This window comes from Cynocephalus volans, chromosome 14 (assembly GCF_027409185.1).
Source record: "Cynocephalus volans isolate mCynVol1 chromosome 14, mCynVol1.pri, whole genome shotgun sequence".
NCBI lineage: Eukaryota > Metazoa > Chordata > Mammalia > Dermoptera > Cynocephalidae > Cynocephalus > Cynocephalus volans.
In genome coordinates this window covers 15747964-15761566 of record NC_084473.1, presented here as the reverse complement: position 1 = coordinate 15761566, position 13603 = coordinate 15747964, and the positions used below count along the sequence as shown (strand labels likewise).

The 13603-nt window shown below is 48.8% G+C and overlaps 1 protein-coding gene across 1 annotated transcript; it reads right to left on the bottom strand.

Moving 5' to 3' along the window:
• Positions 1-9389: 9389 nt before the first annotated feature.
• MYCN (MYCN proto-oncogene, bHLH transcription factor) lies at positions 9390-12961 on the bottom strand. Its single transcript, XM_063079055.1, has 2 exons — positions 12166-12961; positions 9390-9994 (listed from the first exon to the last, which is right to left on the bottom strand). The coding sequence occupies exons 1-2, from the start codon at positions 12959-12961 to the stop codon at positions 9390-9392; spliced, it is 1401 nt and encodes a 466-aa protein (XP_062935125.1).
• Between the last annotated feature and the right edge of the window lie 642 nt (positions 12962-13603).

The window sequence follows — 13603 nt, the reverse complement described above, 5'->3', positions numbered from 1 at the left end:
AAGATATCCATATACGGCTGGCTGGTTAGCTCAGTCGGTTAAAGCGTGGTGTTATAACATCAGGGTCAAGAGTTCGGATCCTCCATACTGGCCAGCTGCCAAAAGAAAAACAAACAAAAAAAAACCCACAAAAACAACAAAAAATATGTCTGTATAGTAGCAAATTCTCCCAAAGCCACAAAGGACCTCATCATGTCCCTCTTCTTCTCGACACCTTGGCTGGTTCCCCAGGGCCTGGTGATTACCGGCTCAACCGTCTGTCTCACCTGCTGCTCCAGGATGCACGTGTGCCATGCATCAGCATACCTGCATTCAGACGGGTCCTCTGCCCACAAGCCTTCCCCTGTCTCTCTCCACTAGGACGATCCTTAGCCACCCGTCAAGGCCACCTCACATGCCACCCCCACCGTATGAAGGCTCCCTGCCCCCTCCCTTCCTCAGTGATGGTCAGAGTCATCTGCACCCCTGGCTATCCTCCCCCCACCCTTCCAGCCCATTCACACGCACACACTCTACATCTCTAGAAGGCTGAATGGAATAGCGTGGAGTTTTGCATCTTGCTGTAAGCCCCACGGAAGCCTCTTCCAAGGGGAAGTGTTACATGGCTCAGTAGAGTTTGGGGAGGCTGGCATTTCATAAAATTGACCATTTTTAATTCAAAGAAATCAAAACAAAATTACAGTTCTGCTTCAGCAAGCATTCTGTGATCATGCAGCGGGGTATCATTTTATGGGTAGGTGGAGCTCTGCACTTGTGGAAAGCATCCCCCCTCCCTGCCACACACACACACACACACACACACACACACACACACACACACACACACACACACACACCTGCAGCTATTCTCCACCAGGATAGCTTTACAGGGTTGACTCTCGCAGAGCCCTCCTCTGCCACCTCCGAAAGGTTGTCCCTCTGCATATTGAAGAATCCCTACAAAAAACTCCCATTCCCAAGCTCCAGGTCCTTTGTCCTCTCTCTCAATATGTATATGCCATTAACATGACAGACCCTATCTCCTTCAGGGGGCCCTGGGACTGGCGATCATCTTCAGCTGGGTACTTCATACCCCTCAAATAAGGATTTTCAGGATATACAAGGTGCTGCTGTCTGCAGCTAAAATGTGTGGGAAGGGGATCCCCCCAAAGCTAAATATACGTAAATGCTTCTTTTAAAAGTCCCTAAAAGGTCTACTTGACTTTCCATCCTGTTCCTTTTGTGAAGGAACGCACCTTCAGATCCTGAGGAATGTCATCCCTCCACCCACAACTGGTGCATGCTGAAAGGGCTTCCGCTGCCAATGAAAAGGAAAAGCCACCATAGGGAGGAGTGAACCCAGCAGAATGTGTTAGTGGCAATATTATCACAAGGAAAGAAAGTCCAGACCCATTCTAGGTGCCTGAACTGGCCACTTCTCTGATGAAATGGGGCCCGGCTACCCCCAGAATCTCAGGGAGGATTTTACTCCTTGTTCTTCCCTGGCTTCTCCTGAGACAAGCCCAGAGCCAGAGAGTTTCAGAGAGGCCAGGGGCCTCAGGGTACATTGTCTTATTAATTTAAAAACTTCTTTTGGCTCCTTGCAAAGACCTGAAGAATGAAGGAGACTCAAGGCTAGACTAGAAGACTGCAGCTAGAGTCACAGTCATACCTCCAGGATGCTGTCGTCATCATTATTTTGAAGGAAGCCTAGAACCTGAGAGAGGTGGAGTGGGGAGCCCAGTGGGATGCTGGTGCCCGGCATTTGTGCAGGACCTGCCACCTTCTCACTCATTGTGTCCCACGGGGCCAACAGCATTCCAAAGGAAAAACAGTGTCTCCTCTTTTGCAGTCTCAGGATGACTTGTTCCAAGTCACTGAATGGGGTTTCCAGAGCTCAGATCCACAGCATCGAGACAGTGCTCTTCCCAGGCCCTCCTCGCTGGGGAAGGGTCAGAGGACTTTGTGCAGCCTGAGGTGTGCGCTGTGGGAGTTTCAGCCTCGATCTCCAAGCCCAACCATAGGTAGCCTTGCTAAGCTGGCTACACTGCAGTGTGCAAAAGCAAACACCAAAGATGGGGGAGAATAGATGGATCCTTCTTTCTGATTTGCCAGAGACTGAGTATCGACTGGGACACAAGATAAAGTTTTAAAACCAGGACAGCCATAGGCACACTGGGACATGTCAGTCACCCTAGGTAAAGAGAGAAACAAACAACATTCCTGCAAAAGGAACTCCACCTTCCCAATGAAAACACTGTGGAGAGAGCATTTGAATGTCAGCAAACATCATATAAACATTTTATAGCGGTTTCCACTCCAATTACCCTCTGCTCAGCATCCCAAGCCTCCGATGAAGCCAGAGCTTAATTTGCACTTGGGCTAAATGCTGTTTATTTTCTGCAACACTTTCACCTTGTGGGTCATCACAGTGGGCAACAAAAAGTCCTCCCATGGCCGCCCAGCCAGCTGAAGTGGTGGCCACAGGCAAGATGACAGTCTCCACGCACAGTCAGCCAAAGATAATGGAGGCTTGGGCCACAGTGACAAATTGACATGTGCACATTTATTACCCGGAGGAATTACCAAGTGAGGTAACACTCCAGGAGATATAACCTCCCAGATGTGTCAAACAAGATGTATTCACAGCCATCCCGGAAGTTTACAGTTAAAGACATCCAAGAAAACCTCCAAGTTCATTATTTTAATGAGATGTTTGGGCAAGGAGGTTTCTTGTAGAAAGGTGATTTTCCTTCAAGACAGACTGTAAAATATTAGTTCAGCAAATCCAGAAAAAGGACCAACTCGGGATGGGAAAGATTTATTTTCAAACCCAAATACAATTAAGCCATTTACAATAGTGAACTTGGGTCTCAACTCTGCCCTGTAAACAAAATTGCATCTAACTATAACTTCAGGGGTTTCAAATCTCTAGTCTCAGTTTAAATTCCCTGTTCTTCCTGGCCTCATGCCAAAGAAAAGTGGCTAAACCAACCTAAGCAAAAACTCAAAGTGTTAGATGTCTGTTACCCATATTCTGTTTTCATTTGAGTAACCGAATGAAAAATTAGATTAACCATAGTTCTCCCCAGTTCCAGAGGAGACAACCTGTATATCCAGTTCATTTGCACAATGTGAGTTTCTCTAGTTGGTTTTGAACAATTAATCTTTTCATTGGTAATAATTAAACAAACATTACGAGCAGCTATTATGAGCAAAGCCCTGTTCTAGGTACAAGTAGAATAACCAAGGTTGTGTCTATTGTATTTAAAGGAGTTTACTAGCTGAGGAAACCCACTTAGAGATGAATCTAGAGAGTGAATGGTAGAGCGGGAGGGACATGCTAGACAAGGGCTGCATGTGGCAATATCAATGGCAATAAGAGTTGGTAAAAGACTTCCCAATTTCCAAACTGCTATCACATTCCTCATATGCTTTGTCATTTGATCCTTATAAGAACCTTGTGAGGTGGTGATTATTACTGTTGTTTTAGAGATGAAGGTAGTAAGATTCAGAGGGAAGTGACTTACCAGCAGCCATGGAGCTGATGAATGGCAGAACCAAGATATGCGCCCACCGGAGGGTGCTCACTAACACTGCAGACTTTGGTAGCTATCTTGAAGGCTCCAGCCATCCCTAGGGATGAATGGCTCTCAATCCTCAGAGCTGAAGGGGGCCTTGGCGATCACCAACTCCAACCATTTATAGACGAGGAAATTGAGCGACAAGAAGTTAACTTCCTATCCCAAGTCTTAAACTAGTAAATAACTAAGACCCAGGCCAAGGGCTTCTTCTTCCAAACTAAGTGTTTCTATTACCAGGACTGCCCCTCGTCAGCTTGGAACCTCCGTTTGTCCAGCAGAGGGGCTGCTCTTTCATCTTCCCTAGGGCCTGCTAGAATGCAGAAGGAAGTCGATGCTGTTATTGCCTCTCCCGGGTGCAACCCACTGCAGATCATCTGTATTTTTCCTAGGAGGAGTGCTCTGTGTGTTCTCTAAATGTGCATTGTGCCAATAGGTCTGTGTGCTTCCACCATAAAAAGGCTCTGTTACTTCTCCTGGTCAAAGGTTTCAGGATGAATGTCTTGTAGCATGATACGTCAATATCAAAAGAGATCAGGTAACCCTGGTCAGTGGCCTATGAAGAAATTTCCTTTACAAGTAAGGAAAACTAATAAACCATTGTAGAAGGTGTAGATGTTCTGCGGCACTCAAATTCCTAGGCTCCGTCTTAAAATAGGCTTCAAAGCTCACATTCATTTGTTTCCAAGGTACCCGTTTTTTCAGGTTTTGTAAGGCCTCTTTTGAGGAACAAAAGTCTGAAAAGTTCTTGTTAAGCTCAGGCCTGTGAATTTGTTCTACCGGTAAATGTTTTTTTAAAGTTCCTTGCCCTAGTAACATACTAAGGAAATAGAGAGGAAAGATCTTGTCAACAACAAATCGGATTATTTACCAGACTTAAATCGCACCCATCATGTGCTAGTGTGCTGTGTGTAAATCAATTTATGCAATCCCTCTAACAACCCTAGAGGTAGATGGTCCACCATCCCCCTTCGTACAAGGGAGAACTGTGCACCCCACAACTTGTGAGTGTGGAAGTCAGACTCAGACCAAGGGGGTCTAACTTCAAATCCGTACTCTTAACTGCTACACTTTACCGCTTCTCCTTGAGAGAACGAGGAGAAAGTCAGGAAGGGAACACTTCCCAATGTCTGAGGACTGAGCTCTGGTCTCTGGGCAGCCACAGCAGCCCCCAGGCTGGGCGCTCCCACAGGTGGCTGTCCTCAGCACCTGGGCCTGACGCCCTCCCTACCCTGCCTCCCTCTCCCTATGGCATCACTGAATTCTTCCGTCCTCTTTTAGTTATCTTTCCTAGCTTTGGATGCTACTTATTTGCTCACTACATGTATTTGTCTTGTAACTCTCTCCTACACTGTAAACTCCTGGAAAGCAGGGATTTGGCACAGTGTTGCCTCTTCTGTTCACTGATGTCTCCCAAGCACCTGGAACAGTATTTGATACATGGCAGCTGCTAAATAAATATCTGTTGACAGAGAGAGAGGGAGGGAGGAAGGGAGGGAGGGAGGGAGGGAGGGAGGGAGGGAGGGAGGGAGGGAGGGAGGGAGGGGAGGGGAGGGGAGGGGAGGAAGGAAGGAAGGAAGGAAGGAAGGAAGGAAAAAGAATGCTCATGAGCAGACTATATGTACTTCCTCTGAAATAGATTAGCTAGACTGCTTCAATACCTCTTCCAAATCTAACAACCTCTGATTCTAAAAACAACCCAAATTAGGATTTTCAAAACACAGCTACCCTAGGAATTAGTGAAACTCAAAGCCAGAAGACCCCATTCCCTTACGTACAAAATGGGAATATGACAAACTGGTCAACAGTCCCAACGGGTGGTGAGATGCAAGCATACAGAAACTTGGTAAGCCCTCCAGTGCTACATTACAACCACTGTCACTATGACAGCGGATGATCTGCAGCCTGAGACAAGTGTCTGAGCCTCCTCAAGCCAGAGGCAGACGAGTGAACAAAGGCGAAGGAGCCAGCTTCTGAAGCAGAGAGCTCCAGACTCGGCCACCTGACCCCACATCTGCGTTGGTTCAACAGTTCCTCCCCCTCCAGTCCCTCCTGTCTCCCCTCCCTGCCTTCTCCACCAGCCCAGGGCTTTATCTCTTCCAGACTGTGGGCTTCCTGAAGGCAGGCCTCCACAGGTGTTCTATATTTTTTTCCCCAGAGCCCCCAGCACAGTCAGTACCAGATGCTCATGATGGCTAATGGCTTTGTCTTCCCATTTGTATTAGCCTAAAAGCTTGCAAACCAGGGTTGGCAGGAGACGCATTTGAAATGGACATCTGCCACTCACTCCTTCCTCTGTTACCATCCATTCTGCTAGCATCTGCTGAGGCCCTGTCATCTGTCAGTCACTGGCAGGGGCTCAGAATCAGATGTGGTGAGAGCCGTGCCTGCCTTAAGGGAGCCCATGGGTTAGGGGGTCTAGAAGGGCAATTAGGGCAGCTCTTCCATCTCCAGAGGCTATAGAGGATAAGTGGTCAGGGACCAAGAGCTGGAAAAGGTCTACCTGGGAGTACCAGGGAGGCTTCCTGAAGGAAGAGACATTGGGTTTGCTGTTCAAGATTGAGAAGGATTTCAATAAACAGAAACCGGATAACCCAGGGGGAGGGAATGTGATGAAACAAGTCAGAGATGTGAAAGAGCCACCGAGTCCAGCGTGGCTGGAATGGAGAGTGCATGTGGAGGGGCCGTGGGTAATGGAGCTGTTGAGCCAGAGTGGAAGCAGCCCCTGTGCCAGGCTGAAGGATCTGAACTGTATCCTGGAAGTGGCAGGGAGCTGTTGGAAGTTTTTCTGCAGAGTTGACCATTTAGAAGTGTCAATATGGAAGCATAATGTAGGTGCATGAGCAAAGCCAGGAGGTAGGGGCCTACTGTGTGAGCAGCGAGAAAGCTAATGCTGTGGAAAGGGCACTGGGCTGGTCACCAGGAGACGCTGACTCTAGTCCTGGGTTCAGCCATTAATTCCAGATGAGATCCTCTACCCCATTCTGTAAAATGAAGTGATTCAATGAGATGATCTCTATGTACCATCTAACTCTACGATTTGTTGATATAACTGATGTAGAGCAGTTTCTCAAACAGTCTCAACACTTCATGCAGAGGTGGTTTCTCACATTGTTAAGATGACTGGTTCAATTCTTCTGTGACTTCACCAATTACTTTATAGATAATGGCAGAGCTAAATTGGGTAACACTGCCTGAGCTGGGTCAGAAAAGGCAAATATGCAATTTTTCACGTTTTAATATTTTTAGTACATTATTTATGATCCACCTAATGCAAAAAAAGTTTCTTGTTATGTAATATAAAATAAAGAACATTAAAAAGTGGTTAAACTGTAAATAAAACAAGAGGTTTTATAAAATAAAAATAAGAGGTCATCAGTTTGAGCTCTGAGCTTCCCGGTAGCCAGAGCAAAAACAGATCATAGTAGGAATTGTAGTTTAGTGGTCTCAGGTGTCTAAACGGTTTTCTTCCTCCACAGCTAGAGTCCCATCTTATCTGACACATCAGATAGGCTCTTCTGGGGAACATAAATGGAGAAATTAGAGTGCTTAAGCTGGGCTTCAAGAATCTCAGGCACTCAATTAATTTGAGGTCATTTAACTTCCTTTTGGCTCATGGATACACAAAGTTGTAGAGGTGAGAGTGTTTGGGGGCCTGCAAAATGTAAATGGGCAAGGAGTCTTTTTGAATGATAATTCAAAAAGGACTTTCAAAAAATGTTCATTATTTTCTAGTCTGGAGATGGGGACTAGAAGAGCAATTAAAGAGCATTTTACCTGATTTTCAGCACAGTCAGACATCAGAAAGAGGTCAATGGTAGGACCACCAACCTCACAGCTCTAGGGCATGTGTCTGTGAAGCAGGATAAGGAGGAACTCAAGTTCTAAACTCCCACTTGCCTTTCCTAAATGGCCAAAGGTGAAAGGGACCCCCATGGCCTGAGATCTGCCATCTCTGTCCCTGACAAACTGTGTGGCCATGCAAAGCTCTCTCATCCCTGGACCTGTTTCTTCTCGGTAAAGCAAGAGGCTTTTTTCAGCTCAGAGCTAAAAACCTGAAACAAATGAAACCTTAGAGAAATAACTGCATACAACCTCTCACCCAAAAAAGAAAGAGGTTATCTCACCCAAAAAAGAAAGAGATTATCAGTCCTGAGAAGCTGAGTGACTCACAAGCAAGGGAATGACCACCCGTCAGACCAACTCAGAAACTTCTCCCTCACAGGGAGCTGAATTATGCATCCCTCCAACTCACTAGTCCCAGAACAGAGCAGCTCCAGTAGACAGAACACCATCCTGTGTAGAGTTACGCTACCCACACAGGGTCTCAACGTGACCCCAGGGTCTCTCCCGCACTTGGCACTTGATCTGGGCTACATAGCTGTCACTTGATCAGCCATACTTTGGTGAATCCAATTTTGAGTTTTTTGAAGGGAGAAGTCAACTCCAACTTTTTATTCTGCTGCAATGCTTAGCCTAAAACCTTGCTGGGGTCCCAGTGAATCTTTTAGAATGAATTCTTCCTGGAGACAAATTACTCTACACCAGGATATAAAACTGTCTGCTCTGCCAATGGGACAAAAGTTACTAATGCCAAATACAGGCAACCCTGCCTTGATTTTACTTCTCACTCTAAAAGGCTGGTATCAGATATCCCAGCTTACAGCCAACATATATGAAAATGCTTTGTCAAGCATTGAGTGCTGTGGCTACAATGTGAAGATCACTAATAACCTCTCTATGCTGTGTTATCTTGGAGAATTGCCTTAACCTCCCCAAACCCAGTCCCCTCTGCCTCAAGTGGGGACAATGACCCTCCGCCCCAACCAGGATTGTACAGATGTTTATAAGTTATAGGCTATTTATAGTTGCTGCTTGAAGGATAATTTTAACTAGTGCTATTAAGAAACAAATTGAGTTCAATCATTTAATTGCTATTTATTTTCATAAACATGAGGTATTTCAAAGTGCTATAAGATGCAGCACTAAATATATACATTTTGAAGAAATTAAACACAGAACTTTGCATTTACCCAGTTCTATGCACCAAACAAGAACAAATACATTAACAGGAAGAAACAGGCTAGGAAAAGGCATATATATATAGTAAATTTCTTTACAAAAGTTTCTTAGTTCAAAAAGTGATAAAGTAATATCTACTCAAAACTTTCACAACTCATTTTCATACGAAAATATAAGTATCAAATTTAGTTATGTATCAGCATCATACTAAAGTATACAGGCAGTGTAAGAATTAGTACAGTACATAACAGAGATTAACAATAGATTTGTATACAAAACATGCTCCTCAAACATTGAGGTATTATTACAGTACTTAGGTATGAACTTCCAGTCTAATACTGGCCGCAAAAGCCACCTCTCATTACCCAGGACGTATACAAAAGGCGGGTGTGTCAATGGTATTTACAGAAATGTTCCCCAGGGGTTTCAAATGGCAACCCCCTTACGTGGCATCTGCTGGAACTTAAGCACCATTTTTAAAAGAAGGAATGACTTTCTGTTTGGAAACCTGGAACAAACAAGGTGACTTCAACAGCCCAGAGGCTCCCAATGTCACGAACTTCTACCGCTGTCATGGAGGCGGGGTGGAGGACACAGCGAGGGCCACCTGGCATCCCGTCATGGTGCAGGCTCTCTGAGGTCCTGGCAGAACCCCGCACGTCCTGCTCCCCACCCAGATCCAAACTCGACAGGGGACCGATTTGAAAGTAAACCAACATTCTTAATGTCAACACAATGTTTGTTTAAAGAAAAAAAAAAAAATCAAAATGTGCAAAGTGGCAGTGACTGTCCAGTTCTGAGAAATGTTTAGCAAGTCCGAGTGTGTTCAATTTTCTTTAGCAACTGCTGCTGTCTTGCCTGCAATTTCTCCTTTTCCAGTAAAAGCTGGTGCTCCTCGGCCTGCAGGGAGTGGACGTACTCGGTGGCCTTTTTCAAAATGACCACCTTGGCGGCCTTCTCGTTCCTCACCAGCTCCGGCACGTGGTCCCTGAGCGTGAGGAAGCTGGAGCGCAGGTCGTTGCGGCGCTGGCGTTCCAGGATGTTGTGGTTGCGGCGACGCTCGCTGTCCTCTGAGTCAGAGTTGCGGGGGCTTAAGCTCTTAGCCTTTGGGGGGATGACACTCTTGAAGGGTCGCGGTGACACCTCACTCTTAATCTTCTTCGGGGGGGGCGCGTCCTCGCTTTCCATGTAGGGCGACGGGGCGGCATAGTTGTGCTGCTGGTGGATGGGGACACAGCGTTTGAGGATCAGCTCACTGGACTGAGCCCTCCCCGGGCCCAGGGCTGCATTCTTGGGACGCACGGTGATGGTGAACGTGGTGACAGCCTTGCTGCTGGAGGAGGAACGCCGCTTCTCCACGGTGACCACATCAATTTCCTCCTCTTCATCTTCCTCTTCATCATCTTCATCATCTTTGAGGAAAAGATGGGAGTTACTCTCAGCTGAGCCACATGTGAATTAAATTAACATATATCTATATTTACGGCAGGCCCTGGCATGGTTTGCTATTATTATGGACCCATCAACATAGATGTGAACAGAAATATGGCATGGGGGGGGGTCTCTTTAATTTAAATATATCTGGAAATACTTTTTTCTTCCCCAAACCCTACTGTGCTTTCAGTCTCCATTCAAGACTTTAGCAGGTGGTGGAAATATAAAGAACTTGGGCCTTGGGTCAAACCATCCTGGGCTCCATCGTTAACTAGTTGCACACACCCTAGGCAAGTTATTTAACCTTTCTAAGCCTCAGTTTCCTTACCTGTTAAATGGGGATGATAATATAGCATTTTTGAGTTTGACAGATAATAAGTAGACTTAGCACAGAGCTGGGCCTAGTAGACAGATGCCCAGTAAATGGTGGCTTTTATTATAATCACCAGTCTTTCCTGTAGACTTATTTGCACTTCCATCTCCACACTTAAGAATTAAGGCTCCTCATTTTAGAAACCTCATTTAGCATTTTACACATAGTTGTGTTTGATTTTCAGTCCTTAAACCAACTTGAGGAACAATTTAATTAACTGAGGAAGAAAAATAACTTTTCTTGCAATGAACATGAGTTTTATACAGTGAGCAGTTTTTCACCTAAAAAAGATCAAATCTTAACTACAAAGTCAGAATCCACAGCAGCTATAAACCCCAAAATGGGAGCAGCTCTCCTCAAAGTCACCAGTAATAACAGCAACAACAAAAACGTGTAGCCTCATGTGTGCATTTTTTCTCTCCTCTCTCCTCATTTACTACCACGCTGGGATAGAAAATTATTGCTTAAAATGCAAGCATGAAAATCAAAACACATCTTCTGCTTGATCTGAAGGGGACCGGAAAGCTGAACAATTGTGGGATTTGTTCTAAAGCCGAAATGTGAGGCTGTTCCAGTCTGTGGGTCCCTTTAAGCCAATGTTTTGGTTTTCTGCCAAGAAGACAGCTGTTGGAAGGAAGTGCTTCCTCACCGAAAGCTGTCAAGGCACAGACATTAAAGGGACAGAGCCCTTCAAACTGCAGGCTTATCACCAAGTTTCCTTCCAGGAGGTTCAGAAGGATCAGTCCTCAGCCCTGGAGGAAATTTAGACTCTTTATTTATCTGCATTCTGAAAACACTGGTTTTCAAGGTCCAAGGGTGCCCCAGCTCCCTGCTCCAAGGACAAGGGCTATTTCAGTATTTGTGTAGAGTTCTGTGCTGGATACTTCCAGGGCCCCAGGTAAAGACCCAGCTTTAACCCTTCCCCTCAGTTTAAGAGAGATAAAAGCACACAATGGAACTAATTAATGATTCCTTCCAGGAAGTGTGCATTCTTGGAGAGGCTGCTAAGTACCCGCCCTCCCCTTCAAGGGCACTGGGTTACAGAACACAACTAAGATCTCAAATTAGGCCTGGAATTGGGGCTAGAAGACAAAACTGGACCCAGTTTTCACTGCACACTGGAGGGAGGCCCCTTGACCACGTACACAACCGCTGTGGCACTTGCTGCCAGCTGCTGAATGGAGGGAGGGAGGGGTGCCCACTAGCCCCAGCCTTTCATGTCACTGGCCCGCCTGCAGGCTGGGCATATCGCCGCCTGCTGGCCGCGCACCAGGAGCCAAGAGCCCACCACCCACTAGGGGAGGCGGGGGGGCGACATTTGAAAAAAAACAAAACCGGTACTAGCCATCTGTGCAATCTCCCTCTAACTTCCTGCCCTCAGTAGGATTTTGTACAGCCCCCGTGTCTGCTCCGGGTATCTGACTCGGGCCGGAGAGCTCCTTTCCACCCCAGCGCTAACAGGTTTCTGCTCAGGCAATGCCCCGAGCAGCCCCGTGAACCCCCACCCAGCTCAGCCACCAACTTTTCCCAATTTATTCCACGGACCAGGCTACAAAAGAGACGTGAGGTCAGCGTAAGGGCCAGTGATGGCACAGAGGCTCCCTGGAGGAGGGTGGAAGGGACTTCAGTGAAGACTTGGGAGAGCCCCCCTCCTCTTTCTCCTGCGGAGAGGAAACAGGACCTCCCGCCACCAGCACTGCCTCCAAAATACTCCCCCCTGAGCCACAACCCACCGACACTAACAAACCGGACACCACCCCCAGGCACGGTCTTTACCTGAGTCGCTCAGGGTGTCCTCTCCCGAGGTGCTGAGGGCCTTGTGGTCACTGCCGCTGGCCGGGCGGCCGCCTGCGCGCGTTGGAGCGGCCACCGGAGCACCGGCCGGGGAGGCGGCACTTGCCCCCGAGGTGACTGCAGCGCCCGCCGTCGGGCCACCGGCTGGGGCGGCGGGCACGGGCGCCGGCTCGCGCTTGTTCACCGGAAAGGGGAAGACCACGGCGGGATCGACGCATTCGGCGGCCGGGTGGGCGAGCTCGGCCGGCAGGGCGGCCCCGGCGCGGCCGGCTCCAGCTGCCCCGCTGTGGCCGCGGCCCGCAGGGCTCCCGGCGCCCGCTCCTGGGGCAGGGGCGGCTGAGCCGGCGGCCGGCGGCCCGCGGCCGTGCTGCAGCTTCTCGCTCACGGCGCGCTCCAGCTTCTCGCGGGCCGAGAAGCCGCTCCACATGCAGTCCTGGAGGATGACCGGGTTGGGGGTGAGGCCGCCCAGTCCCCCCAGGCCGAACGCGTCCTCCTCGGCCGGGATGCCCCACAAGTCGGCCTCGGGCAGCAGCAGCATCTCGGTGGCCCAGGTGGCGGACTCCGGGCTCTGCTCCGGGAAGGCACGGCTGGGCGACAGCGGGGGCGTGGGCAGCAGCTCAAACTTCTTCCAGATGTCCTCGCCCGGGGGGGTCGAGTCGGGGCCGCCGAAGTAGAAGTCATCTTCGTCCGGGTAGAAGCAGGGCTGCAGCGAGTCAAACTCGAGGTCTGGGTTCTTGCAGATCATCCCCGGCATGGTGGACGCGGTGCAGCTGGGCATCGGCTGGCCTCCCGGCCGGCGACTAAGCACGGCTTTCCGCTCCGCTCTGTTTAATACCGGGGTGCTTCCTTCCCGCGGGGGGCGCGGAAGGCGGGGGCCCGTGCCAGCCTCCAACACTGCAACCGACAGACACAACAGGAGAGTGTGGGCGAGCGGAGCTGACTCGGGGACGGGCAGTGGGCGCCGCCTCTAGCCCCGCTCCCCAGTCTCCGCTCCAAGCCCCCCACTCTGCCTGTGCTCCCGAAGGTGGAGGAAGTTCTGCCTCTCGCTCGCTCCCTCCCTCCTTTTGTGTACAAGCTGTCTACGACAGGGGGTGGGAGGGGGCATGCAGATGCAGGGGGTGGTGGCGTGGCTCTGCAACTTTGGAAACTGCCATTTCATTCACACAAGGCACTGCCTGGGGGAGGGGGCTGCTCAAGGCTGCAGAATTCCAGCTCTCAACCAGCACGCCGACAACCCCAGTTGCACCACCGTAGGGCCAGCTGCTCAAAGGAAGCCGGGGGCGGGGGCGAGAGGGTCCTCCAACCCAGCTACAGAATTTGGACTCCCCTCAATCCCCCCTGGGTAAGAATGCAACCTCGAGAGTGCAAACCGTAGCAGAGGATTTAGGAAACTTTGCAAATAGAAAATGCCTTTTTCTAG